Source organism: Lepisosteus oculatus, chromosome 3, assembly GCF_040954835.1.
Source record: "Lepisosteus oculatus isolate fLepOcu1 chromosome 3, fLepOcu1.hap2, whole genome shotgun sequence".
NCBI classification, from domain to species: domain Eukaryota; kingdom Metazoa; phylum Chordata; class Actinopteri; order Semionotiformes; family Lepisosteidae; genus Lepisosteus; species Lepisosteus oculatus.
Genome location: NC_090698.1, coordinates 42,937,789 through 42,960,398, shown reverse-complemented (window position 1 = coordinate 42,960,398; position 22,610 = coordinate 42,937,789). Strand labels below are relative to the sequence as shown.

Below are 22,610 nucleotides of genomic sequence, written 5' to 3'. Positions count from 1 at the left end.
GGAGGATGCACTCTACTTGTCCATTCCTTTGAAGGATTGAAGTCACTGGAACTCCTAGATGTCCTACATTGGATTCAAAATTTACTCACTGGTCTTTATGTGCCCCAACATGGATCCCCAAAACATGTAGACAGGCCTCTACCACAGTGGGCTCCCTGCTATTTCCACTCTCTACACTTGCTCATAGACTCCTCTCACCTTCTCCTTCAGCTCTTCAGTTCATTTTTATGCTCAGTTCTTCCTCTCTTTCCTCTGGGATACTTATGTCTATTTATATATCTCTTCCTGTTTCTTAGCCATTTCCACCTGGAATCCCTCACATCCCAAATGGAACCACTCAAAATCTGACTTCCGCTCCTCTCCTTCCTCTGCCTCCCCTTTGCTGATCTCTTTTCCTCTTCACTCTGCCACCACCCTATCCCCCTCCTCTGCCAAGAACGTCAGTGTCACTCTCAGCTGCTTCCTCTCCTATTCCCAACACGTGTCTTCGCTGCTGTGCACATGTCACTTCTTCTCCTTGAGTAAATATTTGCTGAATCCGCCACCTTGGTTATTAAGGATTCTGAGCAAAGACTAGTCTGCGCTGTGGTAAATACCCCCTTGTCCTGCTTTCTAGTCAGCACTATCTCCCTGTCTATCTGTCTTTTCTATTCCTGGTTTTCTCACCCCATTTCCTCACTCCCTCTGCTGGCTACATTGATAAGCAGTACATCTGAATCTAAGCTACAGTAGCAAAGAACTAGCACAACTGGGGCAAAGAACGAGTGGTAGGCAAGAACAAACAAAGTCTCGTTTGTCACTTTGAAATGGCCTGTTTTCTATCCCTCCTCTTTCCTCAAACCCTCTCCAGCTCGCTCTGCATCATCTCTAATGTACTCAAACTCCATTCACCCACATCAGAGCCCATTCATTGTCCTTCCTTGCTCCTCAGTGTTGGAAGAAACTACCCACTGAAAGTGGAACTGCTCAGTCCCTGCCGACCTAACAGCATCAGTTTATTTGTTTAGACAGTATCTGTGAACTCAATTATATCCCCAGCAACTGCTTTGTGTTACACTAATGGTTTACAGTTCTCGTGAACATTGAAAACATACCAATAGGGTGATTACATTTCTACTTTGTAGAAAAATTTCTAATTTTTTAGTTCTTACATTTGTGTATCGTTTTGCTGAGCATGTGGATGGCAATACCATCTTTGTAGCTAAACTGTGAGATCGTTCTTTTATTTTACTTGCGTGGTAGCTTTTCTTGTGCTTACATAAAGTGCCAACTTTGTATATATTATAATCTTCCCTGGATATGTATATGCTGAGCAGACTAATAATTAAATAATGTAACAGATGCAATAATATATCCCAAATATATCTAAAATACATTGCAAAACTAAATTAAGAAATATTCTGATAGGCAAAGAAACCAATTCTGTGAGTGAAGTCACATAGGTTCATATGGTGCATTTATTGCTTGGTTCAGGTTATCAATACAATACTACAGTAGCTCACCATATCCTACTATCTTCCAATAGAAGTACAAGTAGAGTTATTTCCATACTGAAATTGAAAGCATATAAACATCCATTAAAACACATTGCATAATAGGAACCAATAATGTATCAAAAGCAATTCCAGCTTTTAATTGTTTTGGATAATAGACTTAATAGATCTGGCTATAGAGCAAGTAATGCAGGAAAGAGCACAAGTAGAAGTTAGTACTGTAGACTCCTCATATGATGAAGTACAGTGTATACACTTTTGTCGTGGGTGAAAAAGCCAGACAAAAGTACTTAATGAATTATTGATTTTAATCCTGATCATCTGCAACACAGCTATGTGGTTTAATGTAAAACTAAAAAGTGGACAATTAATATATAATATAATATGCCGTGGAGTAGGAATCAAAGTATTATCATGGAAGTGAATCTGAAATGTTGCCAGATTTTATAGGGACTCTTTTGGTACATTATTTGTACAAAGCAATGTACACATTGCCATTGCTATAACAGTATTTGTGCATATGCTTTATACTGTATTAATACATAAGGAAAGTAGGTCTTAGGAAAAATGTTCCTGTCAGGACCATTTACCTGAGCAGTTTTAATGGAACAAAATACTAAAATGGATAATCTATGGAAAATTGGGAGATATAAATAGTGAAACAGAAGCCTGCAACCTCAGCAAAAGAGGAACTGCTCTCTCAGTGATGTATTGGATGAAATTGAAATTTAGAAATCTACCAGACTGACTTGAGTAGACTAATATATACTGTAGTGGACTTTTAGGTGGTGGCAATGATCTTCACATTGAGAAGACTGTATATCAAGAGAGAAGTAGACCTCACTGCTTGGGCTTAAAGAGTGGCAAGCAATCAGAAGTGATGTCTGGAAGCTTCCTGGAAGTGGAAAATGCCAGATCAGTTAGGAGAGGTGCACAGTACCTACCATTAAGTCCTGGAGACAGAGATGCCCACATGAGATACAGAGTCTAGTCAGCTGGACAGAGGAGCAAATTTGGAAGAACTGGGAGAAGTCAGACTTCACATGTGGTGATGTGGGTGAGTCCCATGTGGGACTAACTTTCCTCCAGACTGGCTGAACTGCCCACCAGTAGCAGAGCATGGTATAACTGTAGCAGTGAGGCATGCAAAAAGGCATAAGCCCCTGCAGTAACGCTGTGCATCCTGGCCAGTCAGAAGGCAGCAGAACACCTGAAGATTTTGCAGCATCCCTGAAGAGGTGTAGCTTTAAACTCAGGTGAGACCATCAGAAAGCTTTCTGAGAAAAATGCGTAATTGTCCAAAGCTATGAGAGAGTGGGCATCCTAACTTTTGACCCAGAGGAGGAGAGCATGCTGGTGGTCTCATTATGTGACTGACCTAAGAGGTGAAGACATCTCTGAAGTGGGGAGATATTCCAGGCTCTCCTGGTTCAAAGGTAGAGAGTATATCACCAGACCTCACAGCACAGGAGTCAGAGACTGGGAGACTTGGAGTCAGTCTCTGTTCATCCACAATGTCCTGACGGTTACTAGTCCTTGTCTGGGAATTGAGAGTGAGCTCGGACAGAGATCCAGACCAAGAAGTGAAAGAGTCAGTCAATGGGTCCTACAGCAATACAAGTGGGAGTGGAAGCAGATGACAGCAGTTCATACAACACTGAAAGAGGATGGTTAGTAGTATGGCCTTTTCATCAGATCAGTTTTTATCTATACTTGTGTCCCTGGTAACAACTTGGGAGCACCACCTTATTTATGGGGGAGTCCCCCTGAAACACATGTCACTTTGTCTGCTTGGGCAGAGACCAGTAAGCAAGGAGACTCAAGCTGTTTACTGTGTTTGCATACATATTACATATAGTGGCAGATGGACATCAGAAGAGAGCTAAAGTTTTGCCTTAACCCGACAACACTGTTGAACTGCCAACAAATAGATAAATAGAAACTACAGAAAGACCACAGTAAAATACAGTGCTCTTAGGTAGTTTTTTTTATTACAAAGGGTCTGTGAAGGACTATCTTCACTCTTCCAGGTCCTTCACATTGCTAGAAAGTAATTAAGTGCAGTTAGGGAAGAACCTGCAGCCTACTTTCATACTCAGACGGGGACATATCAGCCATTCTGCCACTGCTGGGCATGTCAGCACTCGTTAAAGCATCTGGTTAAAGCAGTTTGTGTGGGAGGGAAAGGCCAGGTTAGATACTACAGCCAAAAACTCTGACTCACTAGTCACTAAATAGTTTACTTTCGTGCACACTTCATACGGACGTGAGAGGGCCTTGCTGTATGTAGTGGAAGAGTGGGATCTAGGCACCTTGGAAGATGGAAGTCAGAGATGGAAAACATAGTGACAGTGTTTCTTTTTATAATAAATGAAATGTTCCATACTTTTTGTAATGTATGCAAAAAAGCCATTTATTAAATTGTGTATTAATAAGAGGCATAAATACTTACTATTGGATATTGGATCCAGGATTGGATATATAACACAACAGTGGTATGGCTTCCTCATATCCTTTGGGGCTTAGGGTCAATAATAGCCTGATGTACCTTTTTGTGGAATTTGCATGTTTTCACATGTCCATGTGGGATTTCAGGCAGATTAGGCTCGTTGATCATCTGTATGGAAAAGCAGTTTAGTATTATGGATGGATTATACAGTGCACTATATAGCAGAAACCCTTTTATTAACATGACAAAATATTGTTTGAACATATTAGATGTTTTCTTGATGTGACACTAATATTATGCTATATACAGTATACAGTATGTCTTTTACTTAAAGTATATTTAAAGATATTATATTAATTACAACAGAAATCACCAGGGTAGTGTAAGAAACCCGGCTCAGGGACGCCAAATATGTAATCATAGTGGCTCTCTGAAGGCACCAGTTCTGTAGGGTTCGGGCATTTACTGAGACAATTATTAATTGCAGCAGTAAATCACAAAGTTGATTCTTTTGATGGCTTTAGAGTCCAACCATGCGACATAACTCAACAACGCACACACACAGGTACTAATACACGAGGATACATTTATTAATACATAGAATATGCATGTAAAACTAACAGATCTTATCGAGAGGGTTATCAGAATACAAAAGGTATATATTCAGTCAGTTACAAAGTGTTACACATATCAAGAGGACAAACGTTCAGTATATCATTCATTTAGACCGTTTCGTAAATGCACTTGGTTATAACTTCTACATTAGATACTCAAAACAAGTACATAACTCTTAGGAATTAAATTGATATCAACTGGTTGGGATAACAATTGAATTCTCGAGCTGTAATGCATTGAAGTTGAATACTCATCCAATTTCTGGGGATTCAGATCTCCTGCGGGCACAAAGAAACAGTTGCAGGCTCTTGCTGTCCAATCCGCGCTCTCTGGCTCCGTGCCAGGCTGTGCTGTGCGGCTTGCGACGGTGCGCTGCTGATGCTCGCTGTTGGCTTTAACTAGCAAAGGTTGTGCACAGGAGAAAAGATGACTGTGGGTCCCAGCAAGTCAGGAAGAGGACCAGTTCGTTCCTGATGAATAGTTAGTTCTGAATAGTGATTCAGCTGTCCACAGTCCCGACCTGTTCACGAGGCCTGCTGCTGGTGCTAACCTCGGGTGGATCCTCTGGTTATTCTCTGGCAACCTCCGCTCTAGACTCTCAGAACAAAGGAAAGTTCTGGCACTCGGACACACTGGCCGTTCCGTGGTTGTCCGGGCTGAGTCTCAGGATGGTCAGGAGGCGCGCTGCGAGAATGTCCTGCCCTTGGGAGCCTTCTGCTCCTGGGCCGTCCTGCCCTGGAATTCTCCTTTGAATTCCCTTTAGAACAGTCCACAGAATCCTCTCCAGAATCTTACTGAATCTTGAATCTGAATCTCTCAGGCTCTCTGTGTTGCCTGTTTTTACCTGGAGGAACTTCAGCTCATTGATTGGCTGAAAGTTCCATGGGCATCAGATTCCCACGTGGGTTACTCGGCCCTACCAGTCCCTGATTGGTTGATCAAGGTGAGATATGAGTCACTTACTCCTGACACTTAGGAATGCAGTCCAGATGTCCAACTGGCACTCCCTAGACAGATAGGCGCCAATGGATGACCGTTGATCATGATAGCCAGGCTTAGCTAAGTGCATCCCCCTTTGGGAGCTGTCCTTATCAAAGGAACCCTAAATCAGCCTGCATGAATAGTTTCTCTGTGGCTGCACCACAGAGATGAACATAGACATGGGGCCTCATTTGGGAAAGCTCAGAAACACTTAATTCTGCCTTATTAATAAGCCTCGCCGCTACAGTAGGTAACTGGGCAGTACCTTGTTAGTTGAACTAACAGCTGCACAGCTACCAAAAACGTCCTCATAGTGCATCTTCTGTGCACACATTTTGCTAACTGCCACTGCTTCAAACATTATTATCAGTATTATAAGGACTCTGTAAAGACATTCCTGTGTACTGATATCTACAGAGCAAAAATTAAAAAAAAAGCTCATTAAGTTTGTGTAGGCTAAGAAATGTCCACTGGCACTGTATGTAAACTTTACATTTGAAAAAGTCATAGCATATAAGCTAGTATTTACTTCTGTTATAATATTAATATTTTCTGCTGCCTACCTTAAAATAGGCTTAATTTGTTGATTTGATCTTTCCATGTCAGAGTTGATTAACAAAGGTTTCCCAGTCTTCACAAACAGAATTGCAGATGGCAACACCAGTATGTCGACATCAAAAGAAGCCACGCAATACCTCACTGGACCTCTGACGACCATTCTTATCCCTACTGTTTATACCCTGGTGTTCATCATCAGCTGTCCCCTGAATGCCATTGCAGTCATCATGTTCATCTTGAAAATTCGTCCGAAGAAGCCAGCAGCGATATACATGCTGAATCTGGCAGTTGCCGACATGCTGTTTATCCTTTTCCTTCCCTTTAAGATTTCTTACCATTTCAATGGCAATAACTGGGGATATGGACCTGCAATGTGCCGCATAGCAACTTTTGCCTTCTACTGCAACATGTATTGCTCTGTTCTGCTTGTGATGTGTATAAGTGTGGACCGCTTACTGGCTGTGGTTTATCCCATGAAGTCTCTCACCTGGCACAGCCAACACAATGCCATGATTGTGTGTTGCACCATGTGGCTGCTCGCCATTGGCGGAGTCATGCCCATTCTCCTATCTGAGCAGACTGTCGATGTATCGGAACTGAACATTAGTACCTGCCATGATGTGCTGAAATTTGAAGAGCTTAAGGGTTACTACCTTTACTTCTTTCCAATTTTCTGCTCCATTTTTTTCTACATACCATTGATTTGTATCACTGTTTGTTACGTCCGTATCATTACGGTGCCTCAAGGCTTCCAATGCAGCCAACAGGACCAAGAGGTCCAGAGCAATTTTCATGGCCATTACTGTTTTCACTGTTTTTGTTGTTTGTTTGCTGCCAACTAACATTGTGTTGCTCATTCACTATGCTCAGTTTGCCACTGGATACAGTGATAAGTCCTACATGGCCTTTCTAAGAAAGAGAACACAACGTTTCGGCCGTGGAGCCTTCTTCAGGTGTGAGAGAGACAGGGCAGTAGGCAAAGGTAAAGTAGTGGGAGAACAAAGGTTGAGAGGGAGGAGGAGTGAGAGGCGGGAGCAGGGGACAGAAAGAGAGGCCAATCAAGAGGTGTGAAGTCAGAAAGGGTGCAGAGAGGTGTGAAATGAAACTTCCAATGAATGGAGAAAATTTAAAAGAACAGTAATCTGTCGTTAAGGGAAGGGAGAATGTGTGATCCTAGCTGCAGAATAATTTTAGTTTCGGTGGTCTTTCTGATGTATGAGTTCGGAAAACCGTCTTTGAGAACACAGACGGAGAGATTAGAGTGGTCGTGGCTGTCAAAGGTGAAATGAGAAACAATGGGTTTGGAGAGATCTTTAATCTTCACAGCCCTGACGTGTTCTCTGAAGCGGTCTCCGAGTCTCCTTCCCGTTTCCCCAATGTAGATGGCTGGGCATTTACTGCAAGAGATACAGTAAATAAGGTTGCTGGAGGTACAAGATGCTGTCTGGGTGATCCGGAATTGTCCTGAGGGGCCTTGAATGAGTGTGGTGGTGGCTGTGTACTTGCAGGTGATACAGCGAGCTCTGTTGCAAGGGAAAGTGCCTGGTGTGGATGGTTGCTAAGGGCGGTCAAGGGAGCTGTGAACAAGGAGGTTACGCAGATTAGGTGGTCGGTGATATGAGATGATAGGGCGATCAGAAAAGAGGGCCCCAATGGAGGGATCATCCTGTAGGATGGAAAAGTTCTGGTTAATGGTCCTGGGGATAGGAAGTGTGTTAGGGTGGTAAGGAAGCACCAAGGGAATGCGGTTGTTACGGCGGGAGTTCCTGATCGGGTTGATGGTCCGGGGGGTGTTTTTGGCTCGGGCAAGGGCCCTGTCAATCACACTGCTGGGGTATCCTCTGTTGATGAAAAATGAGTACATTTCGAGGGCTTGGTTTTCGAAGTCGATGTCGTCGCTGCATAATCGTCGTAACCTAAGGAACTGTGAAAAAAAAGAGAGTTTTTAGTGTGGTTGGGGTGAAATGAGCTGTACAGGAGGTAGCTGTGTGAATCCGTGGGTTTGTAATAAACTGAAGTGGACTGTCAGGGGTAGTTGATAGACAAGTGGATGTCTAGAAACGGAAGAGTGGTGGAAGATATGTTAACCGTATATTTGAGGGATGGGTGGAAGTTGGTGAAATGGTGCAGGAAGAATTCAAGCTGATCGTTGGAGCATGTGGCGGCACAGACGCAGTCATCAATATATCGTTTGTAGAGGTCAGGGAAATAGCCAGTGTAGGAAGCGAAGAAGCGTTCTTCTACCCAGCCAACAAAAATGTTGGCATAGCTGGGTCCCATTCTGGTGCCCATGGCAACTCCACTGACCTGTTGGTAAAAAAGATTATTGAAAGAGAATGCGTTCAGTGTGAGGACCAATTCTGCAAGGCGTACCAGGGTGTGGGTGGGTGGATCAAGCACTGTGCGTTTGTCCAGCGTGTGCCTGAGGGCTGTAAGGCCGTCATTATGGGGAATGACGGTGTACAGAGATGTGATGTCCATGGTAAAAATGTGGCATTCGGTACCCTGAAATTGGAAATCATTGAAAAGTTGGAGCGCGTGGTTGGTGTCTTTGATGTATGAGGGAAGATCTTCAACCAGCGGTCTCATGAGGCTGTCGAGAAAGGCTGAGATGTAAGTAGTTGGACAGTTACATGCTGATACGATGGGGCGTCCAGGGGTGTCCGGTTTGTGGATTTTGGGGAAGAGGTAAAATTGAGATACCTGTGGGTGTTCCATGATGAGCCGGTTCGCCTACTAATGTCGACTTAATACTCAGTCATCTTCAACTAAAATTATTCTGCAGCTAGGATCACACATTCTCCCTTCCCTTAACGACAGATCACTGTTCTTTTAAATTTTCTCCATTCATTGGAAGTTTCATTTCACACCTCTCTGCACCCATTCTGACTTCACACCTCTTGATTGGCCTCTCTTTCTGTCCCCTGCTCCCGCCTCTCACTCCTCCTCCCTCTCAACCTTTGTTCTCCCGCTACTTTACCTTTGCCTACTGCCCTGTCTCTCTCACACCTGAAGAAGGCTCCACGGCCGAAACGTTGTGTTCTCTTTCTTCTTTTTTTCAGCATGGAATAAACCTATTACTTGTTCCTATGCAGGAGAAGGGTCAGGAGACGGGGGGCATATCCGAGGAGTGCAGGTGTCCAGGGGGAGTGAATCCAGGGCAAACAATCCAAGGGCATAGCCAGAGGGGGAATCCAAAACGGGAGGCAGAGTCCTAGACCAGGGGATCCATCCGAAGTTAAAACAAGAACCGGGTCGGGACCGGCAGGGCAGGGAATCAGGAACAGGAAACTAAAACCATGACGGAGCCAGATGCAGCAGGACCCCCGGGCACTCACGAAGCAGGATTCAATGAGAAGCCTCAGGCAAACACCTGCATCTGGCTTTAAAGGTGGAACTAAAGACGGGCTGGAATTAGGAACAGGTGTAAACAATGGGGGAAACGAGGAAGGGCTGGAGTGCCCTTAAGAGGGGGGGTAGCGATTGTGACAGGCTACGCACTGACACAAAGGCCAATTTCCGCAGCAGCCTACAGATTCGCCAAGCAGCCGTATGCAATTAATTTAGTTCTGCTGAGTGTGTTGGAAAAGGCCATAACATGTTGACAAAATAGAAAATTCTAGAACGGGTGGGTATGTTATAAAGCAAAAATATACAATTATGAATTTAGAAACAAGCAACTTCTAATACATTTAGATTAAACTAGAGACAATTTCTTCTTCTTTAGATCACATTGTGTATTATGCTTGTGTATTACAAGAATATCAATGAGGAAATCTTTTTTTGCTTTTACTAATACTTACTCTTTATGGATGAACCTTGTGTTTTTATTATATATCCTATTTCACACTGGTAAATCAAAAACCTTCTTGAGACTGGAAGGTCAAAGAAGTCTTATGATGTGCAAACCACAACCTGTAGTTACAGAAAAAATGATAACCATGGAAATGAATTTGGCCATGGCAGCAGGAGGAAATTACTTAAAAGAGAAGTCAAACTATTTTTATAATCCTGTTATGATATAAGGTGTTGCAACACATGGAAACCAATATCATGTAACGCCCTAACCACCTGCAGCACTTAAGTAATGCATGAACATAATGCCTCTAAAAACACAGAGTAAACCTGAAAGTAAACATGCTTTTCACCAGTGCCCTGACCTAAACTCCACTGAAGTGTTGATTGATGATCTTGAGAGAGCACTAGAAAGGATCACAGACCTGTAAATACGCTCTCCAGAAATTCTGGATGGCCTTGTGTCTTTTTGATTTTTATTTATTAATAACTTCGCCATACAGACCATTATTCAGTCTCTCCTTAACTTGCTGACTTGCTGTTTAAGAGATGACTAAGCTAACCTGCCGTGCGTCTGTAGTCAACGCCCTGTTATTCTTATAACCAAGTGTCTTTCCTAAGAAGTCGGGGGTTATTTAAGGAACCTGCCTGATTAGCGCAGTGCTAGAAACGCACCTTAAAATACAAGTGATATAAATATGTCTGTGAGGCTTTAGAAGTGTGTTTGCTAACAAGAAGGAGTTTAAACATCTGAGAGCGAGAGGGCAATTACTTTAATATTTCCCTGCATACATTGAAATCCCCTTTTGTTGGTAATTTGACTTGATTCTTATCTCCTAGAGATCCGTAGTTGCAATATCATTTGTCACGTACTGTATATCACAGTCTGAGTCACAATTCTACACTGACATCACTGTTTTATTCACTGCGGGTGTTTTACAACCGATACGATTTTTTAAGAGAACCGAAGCGTCCGCGAAGGCACTACACTTACGATGCTGCACAGTTTGTAGATTACAGCATACAGTATATAGTGCTGGTAGGTTTATTTCTTACGTTTTCACCACAGAACTATTCATAAAGGACGCCTACTTATTCACGTCTTATTTTTGTCGGGGACTGATAAAATAAAAAATTAAAAGACAACTGTCATGGATTTCCAAACAACCTTTTTTTTTCCAACGTATATCACACATAATGGTACAACTGAAAGGAACAAGGGTGAGTACTATTTTACAAATTTTGTTAACAAACTAAAATTACTTGCATGAGTTATTACATTTCTATTTTAAACTAAAACATTGTTTTAATATTTTAACAGTAGCAAATTATTAATATAATTGCGTGTCTGTCGTAACAACCGTTTTTCTTGTGTTTAAAAACCTTAACGTTTTGGAGTTGTTGCATATATATATACAACTTTAATTTCAAATTCTTTACAGTGCCCATCAGTTTTATTTTCAATTGACTATGATCAAAAAGCATCATATGAACAAACACCAATGTAGTGGAATTAGTTAAGGATTGGAAAATTTCACTTAAAGCATTCTAATGATATTATATTGTTATATAGCACACAAGTAGTACATGCAACCATATTGCGCAAAACAAAATCATATTTGCCCTGAAAAAACAATTAGCTGAACTCTAGAAAAAAAGCAAATCACATTTATTCACATCTTTAAGTATTACTTTAAATAAAATTCAACAAATGCTAATCAAAAATTCGTTCTGCTCTTTGAAAGTGCAATGGATGGGTCTTCAACCATGTAGAAACTTCTAAAGGTTTCATGTTTCACTGGGATGTGAAAGGAAGTAATAAAAAATATTTAAATAGTAGGATCATCATCATGGCTGAGGACAATGACCTGTTCAAAGACTGCAGGGAAATGATCATTGACCTCCACAAATTGGAAGAAGGCTATAAAAGAATTCTCAGAATAATTCATCTGCAAGTTTCTACTGTAGTAGAGGATGTAAGCATATCTTGCCACTACTATGAAACAAGTGGCTTGCAATGCAAACATACTGTAAATCCAAAACCAACAAGGTCTTGAATACACTGTACCGAAGCTAGGTAGTGGTGAAAAAGGATCTGATGCAGATGCAGGAGTCCTTGGGAGGCGAGTAAGCAAACAGAGCAAAACCTGGAGCTGAGTCGTAGTCCGAAGGCGTAAGGTACAGTAGGTCAAGATCTGGTAAAGGCACTGGTGGCCAACTATCCAGAACGAGAGACAGGTACAAGGTCGAAACAAGAGCCGAAAATAGTCACAGGTAGCAAGCAATCCAAGGGGCGAGACGAGAACCGAAGTCCGAAGGCAAAAGGTGAAGTCAAAATTCCAGTAAGGCAAAAGGAAAAGAAACGCTAGGTAGAGCGACAAGAAGAGAACTCAATACCGAGCAGCGATACACGGGTAAGGGAAGCTTAAATAATGCAGCCTGCTGCACGGTAAGGCGTCTGATGAGAAATTTGTAATTAACACACTGCTGCTGGAACTGATTAGCCCTCTTGGAAGCTGGTCTGGGCCGGTTAGTGGTCTTGACATACACACTGGCATCCCCAGGATATAAAGTATAGAAAACCACCATTCACTCATTCACTTCAATGTGAATTTTACAACAGGATTTCAAGTGAGAAGGCTTTGTTGAGGGTGAACCACAAGAAGAGGTGACTAATACTTGCCATTTACTGTAAATTTACTGAAACAATCTTATGTTTGGCATAAAATTAAAGGCAGCTCACCTTGGGAAAAAAAAAACTGATTTAGAGTTGTCAATCAGCCTAGACCGCATCATAATAGACTATGGGTGAAAACCAGAGCACCTGGTGAAAAATCACATGATTGTTGGGAGTACATGTAACGTCTACACAGACAGGCAGCTCAGACACAAATACAGAAGTCAAGAGCTGTGACATAGCAGCACTAACCACTAACCACTAGCCCCTCATCTGAATACAAAAAGATCAGTCTTGCCCATAATTTACAGCATTCCAGGTTATACAAATTTTTGCATGAGTCTGCACAAATATTGTATCTGTTCTTATTGCACCATTAACCCACTGCTCCTTTATGGTTGCTTCATTGTGATCATACAACAACGAAATCTGGTTAGTCAATGGGGCTATGACATCCTTCTACATCTGGGAGCAGTGATGCAGAACCCTGCTTTTGCTTCTCCAGCTCCCCCACCACACACTGAACCTGAAGAGCCGGAGTTCAGTTCTTTCTGCTCCCCACTCTTTGCAATGGACAATATAGTGAGCTTGTTGGTTGGGGTGATGCTCAGACAAGCCCTTATTTGCGTGCTATAAAGTACTTCAGAGATCTTTTCCTGCACATTTTAAGGCCAGTCCCTAGGCAGTGATCTTGCTTCTGATGGGTGCAAAATGCTCAGCTGTACTTCATCTAGGAGGAGCAAGTTTCAGTCTCAAAATGTATTCGCAATTGCCTTTTTATCTCACTCCATTTGAATCATGTGGTCTGGAGCAAAGCTTTTATTTCTCAACACATTACTTTCAATGCACTTATAAGGCATGTCTACAGGCCTGCAGTGCTCCAGGGTTATGCCAAGATTACTCACCCAGATAACCAGCATACAAGCTTGCACACTGATGAGCTAAAAAGTGAGGAGGATGCACTCTACTTGTCCATTCCTTTGAAGGATTGAAGTCACTGGAACTCCTAGATATCCTACATTGGATTCAAAATTTACTCACTGGTCTTTATGTGCCCCAACATGGATCCCCAAAACATGTAGACAGGCCTCTACCACAGTGGGCTCCCTGCTATTTCCACTCTCTACACTTGCTCATAGACTCCTCTCACCTTCTCCTTCAGCTCTTCAGTTCATTTTTATGCTCAGTTCTTCCTCTCTTTCCTCTGGGATACTTATGTCTATTTATATATCTCTTCCTGTTTCTTAGCCATTTCCACCTGGAATCCCTCACATCCCAAATGGAACCACTCAAAATCTGACTTCCGCTCCTCTCCTTCCTCTGCCTCCCCTTTGCTGATCTCTTTTCCTCTTCACTCTGCCACCACCCTATCCCCCTCCTCTGCCAAGAACGTCAGTGTCACTTCTCAGCTGCTTCCTCTCCTATTCCCAACACGTGTCTTCGCTGCTGTGCACATGTCACTTCTTCTCCTTGAGTAAATATTTGCTGAATCCGCCACCTTGGTTATTAAGGATTCTGAGCAAAGACTAGTCTGCGCTGTGGTAAATACCCCCTTGTCCTGCTTTCTAGTCAGCACTATCTGCCTGTCTATCTGTCCTTTCTATTCCTGGTTTTCTCACCCCATTTCCTCACTCCCTCTGCTGGCTACATTGATAAGCAGTACATCTGAATCTAAGCTACAGTAGCAAAGAACTAGCACAACTGGGGCAAAGAACGAGTGGTAGGCAAGAACAAACAAAGTCTCGTTTGTCACTTTGAAATGGCCTGTTTTCTATCCCTCCTCTTTCCTCAAACCCTCTCCAGCTCGCTCTGCATCATCTCTAATGTACTCAAACTCCATTCACCCACATCAAAGCCCATTCATTGTCCTTCCTTGCTCCTCAGTGTTGGAAGAAACTACCCACTGAAAGTGGAACTGCTCAGTCCCTGCCGACCTAACAGCATCAGTTTATTTGTTTAGACAGTATCTGTGAACTCAATTATATCCCCAGCAACTGCTTTGTGTTACACTAATGGTTTACAGTTCTCGTGAACATTGAAAACATACCAATAGGGTGATTACATTTCTACTTTGTATACAGTACATGCTGTCTGTTATTATTTAGTTCTTACATTTGTGTATCGTTTTGCCGAGCATGTGGGTGGCAATACCATCTTTGTAGCTAAACTGTGAGATCGTTCTTTTATTTTACTTGCGTGGTAGCTTTTCTTGTGCTTACATAAAGTGCCAACTTTGTATATATTATAATCTTTCCTGGATATGTATATGCTGAGCAGACTAATAATTAAATAATGTAACAGATGCAATAATATATCCCAAATATATCTAAAATACATTGCAAAACTAAATTAAGAAATATTCTGATAGGCAAAGAAACCAATTCTGTGAGTGAAGTCACATAGGTTCATATGGTGCATTTATTGCTTGGTTCAGGTTATCAATACAATACTACAGTAGCTCACCATATCCTACTATCTTCCAATAGAAGTACAAGTAGAGTTATTTCCATACTGAAATTGAAAGCATATAAACATCCATTAAAACACATCGCATAATAGGAACCAATAATGTATCAAAAGCAATTCCAGCTTTTAATTGTTTTGGTTAATAGACTTAATAGATCTGACTATAGAGCAAGTAATGCAGGAAAGAGCACAAGTAGAAGTTAGTACTGTAGACTCCTCATATGATGAAGTACAGTGTATACACTTTTGTCGTGGGTGAAAAAGCCAGACAAAAGGACTTAATGAATTATTGATTTTAATCCTGATCATCTGCAACACAGCTATGTGGTTTAATGTAAAACTAAAAAGTGGGCAATTAATATATAATATAATATGCAGTGTATACACTTTTGTCGTGGGTGAAAAAGCCAGACAAAAGGACTTAATGAATTATTGATTTTAATCCTGATCATCTGCAACACAGCTATGTGGTTTAATGTAAAACTAAAAAGTGGGCAATTAATATATAATATAATATGCCGTGGAGTAGGAATCAAAGTATTATCATGGAAGTGAATCTGAAATGTTGCTGCAACCTCAGCAAATGAGGAACTGCTCTCTCAGTGATGGATTGGATGAAATTGAAATTTAGAAATCTACCAGACTGACTTGAGTAGACTAATATATACTGTAGTGGACTTTTAGGTGGTGGCAATGATCTTCACATTGAGAAGACTTTATATCAAGAGAGAAGTAGACCTCACTGCTTGGGCTTAAAGAGTGGCAAGCAATCAGAAGTGATGTCTGGAAGCTTCCTGGAAGTGGAAAATGCCAGATCAGTTAGGAGAGGTGTACAGTACCTACCATTAAGTCCTGGAGACAGAGATGCCCACATGAGATACAGAGTCTAGTCAGCTGGACAGAGGAGCAAATTTGGAAGAACTGGGAGAAGTCAGACTTCACATGTGGTGATGTGGGTGAGTCCCATGTGGGACTAACTTTCCTCCAGACTGGCTGAACTGCCCACCAGTAGCAGAGCGTGGTATAACTGTAGCAGTGAGGCATGCAAAAAGGCATAACCCCCTGCAGTAACGCTGTGCATCCTGGCCAGTCAGAAGGCAGCAGAACACCTGAAGATTTTGCAGCATCCCTGAAGAGGTGTAGCTTTAAACTCAGGTGAGACCATCAGAAAGCTTTCTGAGAAAAATGCGTAATTGTCCAAAGCTATGAGAGAGTGGGCATCCTAACTTTTGACCCAGAGGAGGAGAGCATGCTGGTGGTCTCATTATGTGACTGACCTAAGAGGTGAAGACATCTCTGAAGTGGGGAGATATTCCAGGCTCTCCTGGTTCAAAGGTAGAGAGTATATCACCAGACCTCACAGCACAGGAGTCAGAGACTGGGAGACTTGGAGTCAGTCTCTGTTCATCCACAATGTCCTGACGGTTACTAGTCCTTGTCTGGGAATTGAGAGTGAGCTCGGACAGAGATCCAGACCAAGAAGTGAAAGAGTCAGTCAATGGGTCCTACAGCAATACAAGTGGGAGTGGAAGCAGATGACAGCAGTTCATACAACACTGAAAGAGGATGGTTAGTAGTATGGCCTTTTCATCAGATCAGTTTTTATCTATACTTGTGTCCCTGGTAACAACTTGGGAGCACCACCTTATTTATGGGGGAGTCCCCCTGAAACACATGTCACTTTGTCTGCTTGGGCAGAGACCAGTAAGCAAGGAGACTCAAGCTGTTTACTGTGTTTGCATACATATTACATATAGTGGCAGATGGACATCAGAAGAGAGCTAAAGTTTTGCCTTAACCCGACAACACTGTTGAACTGCCAACAAATAGATAAATAGAAACTACAGAAAGACCACAGTAAAATACAGTGCTCTTAGGTAGTTTTTTTTTATTACAAAGGGTCTGTGAAGGACTATCTTCACTCTTCCAGGTCCTTCACATTGCTAGAAAGTAATTAAGTGCAGTTAGGGAAGAACCTGCAGCCTACTTTCATACTCAGACGGGGACATATCAGCCATTCTGCCACTGCTGGGCATGTCAGCACTCGTTAAAGCATCTGGTTAAAGCAGTTTGTGTGGGAGGGAAAGGCCAGGTTAGATACTTCAGCCAAAAACTCTGACTCACTAGTCACTAAATAGTTTACTTTCGTGCACACTTCATACGGACGTGAGAGGGCCTTGCTGTATGTAGTGGAAGAGTGGGATCTAGGCACCTTGGAAGATGGAAGTCAGAGATGGAAAACATAGTGACAGTGTTTCTTTTTATAATAAATGAAATGTTCCATACTTTTTGTAATGTATGCAAAAAAGCCATTTATTAAATTGTGTATTAATAAGAGGCATAAATACTTACTATTGGATATTGGATCCAGGATTGGATATATAACACAACAGTGGTATGGCTTCCTCATATCCTTTGGGGCTTAGGGTCAATAATAGCCTGATGTACCTTTTTGTGGAATTTGCATGTTTTCACATGTCAATGTGGGATTTCAGGCAGATTAGGCTCCTTGATCATCTGTATGGAATAGCAGTTTAGTATTATGGATGGATTATACAGTGCACTATATAGCAGAAACCCTTTTATTAACATGACAAAATATTGTTTGAACATATTAGATGTTTTCTTGATGTAACACTTATATTATGCTATATACAGTATACAGTATGTGTCACGCCCTCTGCAGCCAGAGGACGCTCCTTCTCTGTCCTGTCCCTAGTTTCCGGTCTGCTGTCCTTCCTGTCCCTGTCTTTCCCTTGGGCTATATATTTCCGGGTCTTGCACTCTGTCCTCGCTCAGCATAGACGTTCGGATGTCCTGAGACCCGCCTAGCACTAGGGCGCCCCACGTCCGCTCCCTGAGGGCATAGGTTTCTATACGGCATTCCTGAACTCTTTGCACTAATGAGCCCGGGCCTTTTTCCCGTCTCGCCGCTACACATATGGGTTTTTTTCTGCTCTCCTACTCCCCACGGTTAATCCCTTTGGACGTCCGTGACAGTATGTCTTTTATTTAAAGTATATTTAAAGATATTATATTAATTACAACAGAAATCACAAGGGTAGGTAACTGGGCAGTACCTTGTTAGTTGAACTAACAGCTCCACAGCTATCAAAAACGTCCTCATAGTGCATCTTCTGTGCACACATTTTGCTAACTGCCACTGCTTCAAACATTATTATCAGTATTATAAGGACTCTGTAAAGACATTCCTGTGTACTGATATCTACAGAGCAAAAATTAAAAAAAAGCTCATTAAGTTTGTGTAGGCTAAGAAATGTCCACTGGCACTGTATGTAAACTTTACATTTGAAAAAGTCATAGCATATAAGCTAATATTTACTTCTGTTATAATATTAATATTTTCTGTTGCCTACCTTAAAATAGGCTCCTCTTTAACTTAATTTGTTGATTTGATCTTTCCATGTCAGAGTTGATTGACAAAGGTTTCCCAGTCTTCACAAACAGAATTGGAGATGGCAACACCAGTATGTCGACATCAAAAGAAGCCACGCAATACCTCACTGGACCTCTGACGACCATTCTTATCCCTACTGTTTATACCCTGGTGTTCATCATCAGCTGTCCCCTGAATGCCATTGCAGTCATCATGTTCATCTTGAAAATTCGTCCGAAGAAGCCAGCAGCGATATACATGCTGAATCTGGCAGTTGCCGACTTGCTGTTTGTCCTTCTCCTTCCGTTTAAGATTTCTTACCATTTCAATGGCAATAACTGGGGATATGGACCTGCAATGTGCCGCATAGTAACTTCTGCCTTCTACTGCAACATGTACTGCTCTGTTCTGCTTGTGATGTGTATGAGTGTGGACCGCTTACTGGCTGTGGTTTATCCCATGAAGTCTCTCACCTGGCGCAGACAGAAGAATGCCATGATTGTGTGTTGCACCATGTGGCTCCTTGCCATTGGCGGGGTCATGCCCATTCTCCTATCCGAGCAGACTGCCTATTTACCACGGCTGAGCATTACTACCTGCCACGATGCACTGAGAATTGAAGAGTTTAAAGGCTTCTACCTTTACTTCTTTCCAATTTTCAGCTCCATTTTTTTCTTCATACCGTTGGTTTCTATCACTTTTTGTTATGTCCGTATCATTCGGTGCCTCAAGGCTTCCAATGCAGACAACAGGACCAAGAAGTCCAGAGCAATTTTCATGGCCATTACTGTTTTCATTGTTTTTGTAGTTTGTTTCCTGCCAACTAACATTGTCTTGCTCATTCACTATGCTCAGTTTGCCACTGGATACAGTGATAAGTCCTACATGGTCTATCTTCTATCCATGTGTATTGGCAGTGTGAGCTGCTGTCTGGACCCTGTAATTTACTACTTTGGGTCTTCACAATATCAGAAGAAGGTCTATAGTCTCCTGCAGTGTAAGAGCAACCGAGGGATGGCCAGCAGTTCACATTCAAGAAGCAACCAAAACAGTAAAAAGGAAACCTTGCAGTCCAACCTTGAGCAGTTGATATACAGTAAGGTTGTGGATTAATATTTTATGCCTTTATGTGTTTTAGAAATATATTTTTCTTGAACAATGAAAAAGTCTTACTTTTATTTTTAGACTTAATAGTAATAAGAAAGTTTATATATATATAGTATATACTTGTGTTCGTCGAGTTCTGGAGGTCTAGCAGCTTTTATATTTCTCTTTAAGTTACCGGTGAAGACCTGGGAGGTGGGATAAAGTGATTTACATAAATAAATCATGTGTTCAGTTATATAATTTTATTACACTCAAATGGAATGCGTACCTGGAGATACTGTGGAAATTTTGTCTGTTTTGTGATGTAAAGTGGAAGTCACTGTGTACCTTTTACTTTTATTGTTTTTTGAAAAGCACTTACAGTATCAATGCTGATTCTTTCTAACCCTGAAATATAAAAATAGTGTTGCAGTTCCCCTTTTAACATCAAACACTGGAAAGTCAAATCCAACATATTCATACTGTATACTATATTAAGTAATTACCCCCTTTACTGTGGCTAACCTAAATTAGTGCAGGTGTAAAGAATTTACTTTTAAGAATCACTCAATTCATTGAACAGCTTCTGGTAGTCTGTAGACATAAAGATGTAGAAAGGCAGAACCAGGTTAAAGGTCTTAAAAATTTAAAGACATTGAATATCCCTTTGAGTATGGTTAAGTTTATCAAAAAGAAGTAGAAAATGAATCATCCCTCACAGACACTGCTGATCAGGTTGTTCTTCCAAACTGAGCTGCCATGCAAGAAGAAACTGGCTGGAGATGTGAAGTTAATGCCGACTTTGAAAGAGCTACATTATTCTGGGACATGCTAATCATGAGTCAACAATATCTCAGTCATATTCTCATATAGCAAAGTAGCAAACGCATCTCAAATCCCACCTAGATTTTGCAACAAAAAAATTAATTGATACTGAAAAAGTGTGTCAAAAGGTTTAGTGGTCAGACAAAGCAAAATTTGAACTTTTTTGGTCTAAATCAGTGGTTCTTAACTTGGGGTGCACACACTCTCCGCGGGTACAACATTTCCTTTTTTGGCGTGTGAGACATGCCAGACTGTTTTAGAAGGTAAATCACTTAAGCACAGGTATGTGAATACAACGACTTTGTTTTCTCCAAATCTATGTATTTTAAGGTAATCATAAGAAGTATGTAATCATTCATGTATCCCTAATTTTACTGCAAATCTAAAATTATATATACAGTACAGTAATTCTGTCTCTTTCATTCTATAGCTATGATGTATCTAAGGTTTAGAGAACTGACCTCCTTTGACACTTTTTGATATGGGGTGCAATAACATATTTTGAGAATCAAAGGGTTTCAGGCTGCAGTAGAGGTTGAGAACCTCTGATGTAACTTCAAAGTGTTGAGTCTGCACATCTCCCAGTCCACATCATCCCAGCTGCCAAGTATGGTGGTGGCAGCAGTATGTTTTTAGGTCCAGTCAAGAGTGAGGGCGAAATGCAGTAGATGGAGCAAAGTACAAGCCAATCGAGAGGAAAATCAGCTTCAGTCTTCTGAAGTCTGAAAACTAGGATGAAGATTCCTCTTTCAACAGGACAATGACCAATGGACATTTTTGGTTTTGGATTTTTCTGTGTAGTTTCTTCTTTCTTTGTATCTTCTTTCACTCATTAAAGTGTTCATGATGAGAATTCATGTTTTATTAAAAATGGTCACTTTGAAAAAGAGGTGCACACATGACTTATAATTGAAGAAATGACCTTTGTAATTCAACAAATGAGGGACCTCATTAGAAGGGGGTGAAAACTTTTGCAAAGGACCTAAAGTCATTTTATGATATGCTTCATCTTTGGAAGCTGTTCAAGATTTTACTTATAATTGTTATGTTTGAAGGTATTAGAAATATGTTTTTGGATTCTGCTTGTATTGAAATGTTCTTCAATACAAGTAGTAATAGCAAGATTACTTTTTTTAGTGATTACTTATGGGTTATGTGTGCATGCTCTCATATCAGTATTACTGGCAAGATAAGATTTTTTTCTTTTCATTTATTGTTACTTATTAATATTCTGCATATCTAGTAATATTTTGTGTCATAATAAAGTTTCTTATTATTAGGTGCAAATAATAAAAGGGTAAAAGGGATGTGTTACCTGTTATTAGCACCGGCACATTAATGCACAATGTATGTCTTGTAGTGTGTACAGATGCAAGAGTATTTCTTACTTGGCAATGGAGTAAGATACAAGATATAAAAAGGGTTAACTTAAGTCTGTTCTGCCTGAAGATTGTTCTAAGCAACAGGAGTTTATGTCAGGAAAGGGAGAACTGATAAGGTTTCCAGATGCCAGCCATGAAACCCCAGAGGGTTACTTATATCCCTGACCATTTGGCCAAAAGGCTGTAAACTGGCCAAACACCATGACCTCCCCCCTTTACCATAATAATGAGTGACATCAGAAGCGGCAAGAAAACCCTGTATAATCTGAAAGTTTGTACCTGCACTTCGAACAATACTTCAGTTGTGTTGTTTCTTGCGGGAAACAATACTTGGGCTTTATTGTTCCTTGAATGCAATAAACTCATCTGTTTAACTTCATCTCGGGATCCAGAACCTTATTCTTTCTGTTACAACAGCAATAACAAGTGTATACTGGATACTTCATTGCTTTTACACTAGGAAATTTAATGTCAGATTTAAATACCTTTGTGTGTATACAGTAATTCATTCTTTGATTGTGTAATTAAAAAAACATTGAACATGCCAAAAATAATAAACTGGTCATCATGTGAAACATTACATTTAAGTTGCAGGTTTTATTAATAGCTTACTTGAACTTACCAGTGTGTTCTTCCTCTTCACTTATCTCATGTTGCCTCCCTTTTCTCTATCTTATTTCTCCTCAATCTCTCTGATATCTTTCACTGTCACTGACCAGGGAAATTCTGACACTGCTCAAGCCTCTCAAAGTTTCTCATTTCTACGACACTGGGCACACATACTGTATTAGGTTTCCAGTGGGGCTCACTTTCTGCCTGCTCCACTTGCAATAGGTGACCACAGAGCTCTGTCTTGGATTCCATATTGTTCTCTCAATGCATATTC

General features: G+C 41.1%; 1 protein-coding gene and 1 pseudogene across 1 annotated transcript; both read left to right on the top strand.

The window, feature by feature from the left end:
• Positions 1 to 6,197: 6,197 nt before the first annotated feature.
• LOC138237809 (proteinase-activated receptor 1-like) lies at positions 6,198 to 9,277 on the top strand (annotated as a pseudogene).
• Positions 9,278 to 10,536: 1,259 nt separating this feature from the next.
• On the top strand, positions 10,537 to 22,304 carry LOC102697669 (proteinase-activated receptor 1-like). The gene is made up of 2 exons (XM_015365647.2): positions 10,537 to 11,112; positions 18,466 to 22,304. The coding sequence occupies exons 1-2, from the start codon at positions 11,043 to 11,045 to the stop codon at positions 19,542 to 19,544; spliced, it is 1,149 nt and encodes a 382-aa protein (XP_015221133.1). The 5' UTR covers positions 10,537 to 11,042; the 3' UTR covers positions 19,545 to 22,304.
• The last annotated feature ends 306 nt before the right edge of the window (positions 22,305 to 22,610 follow it).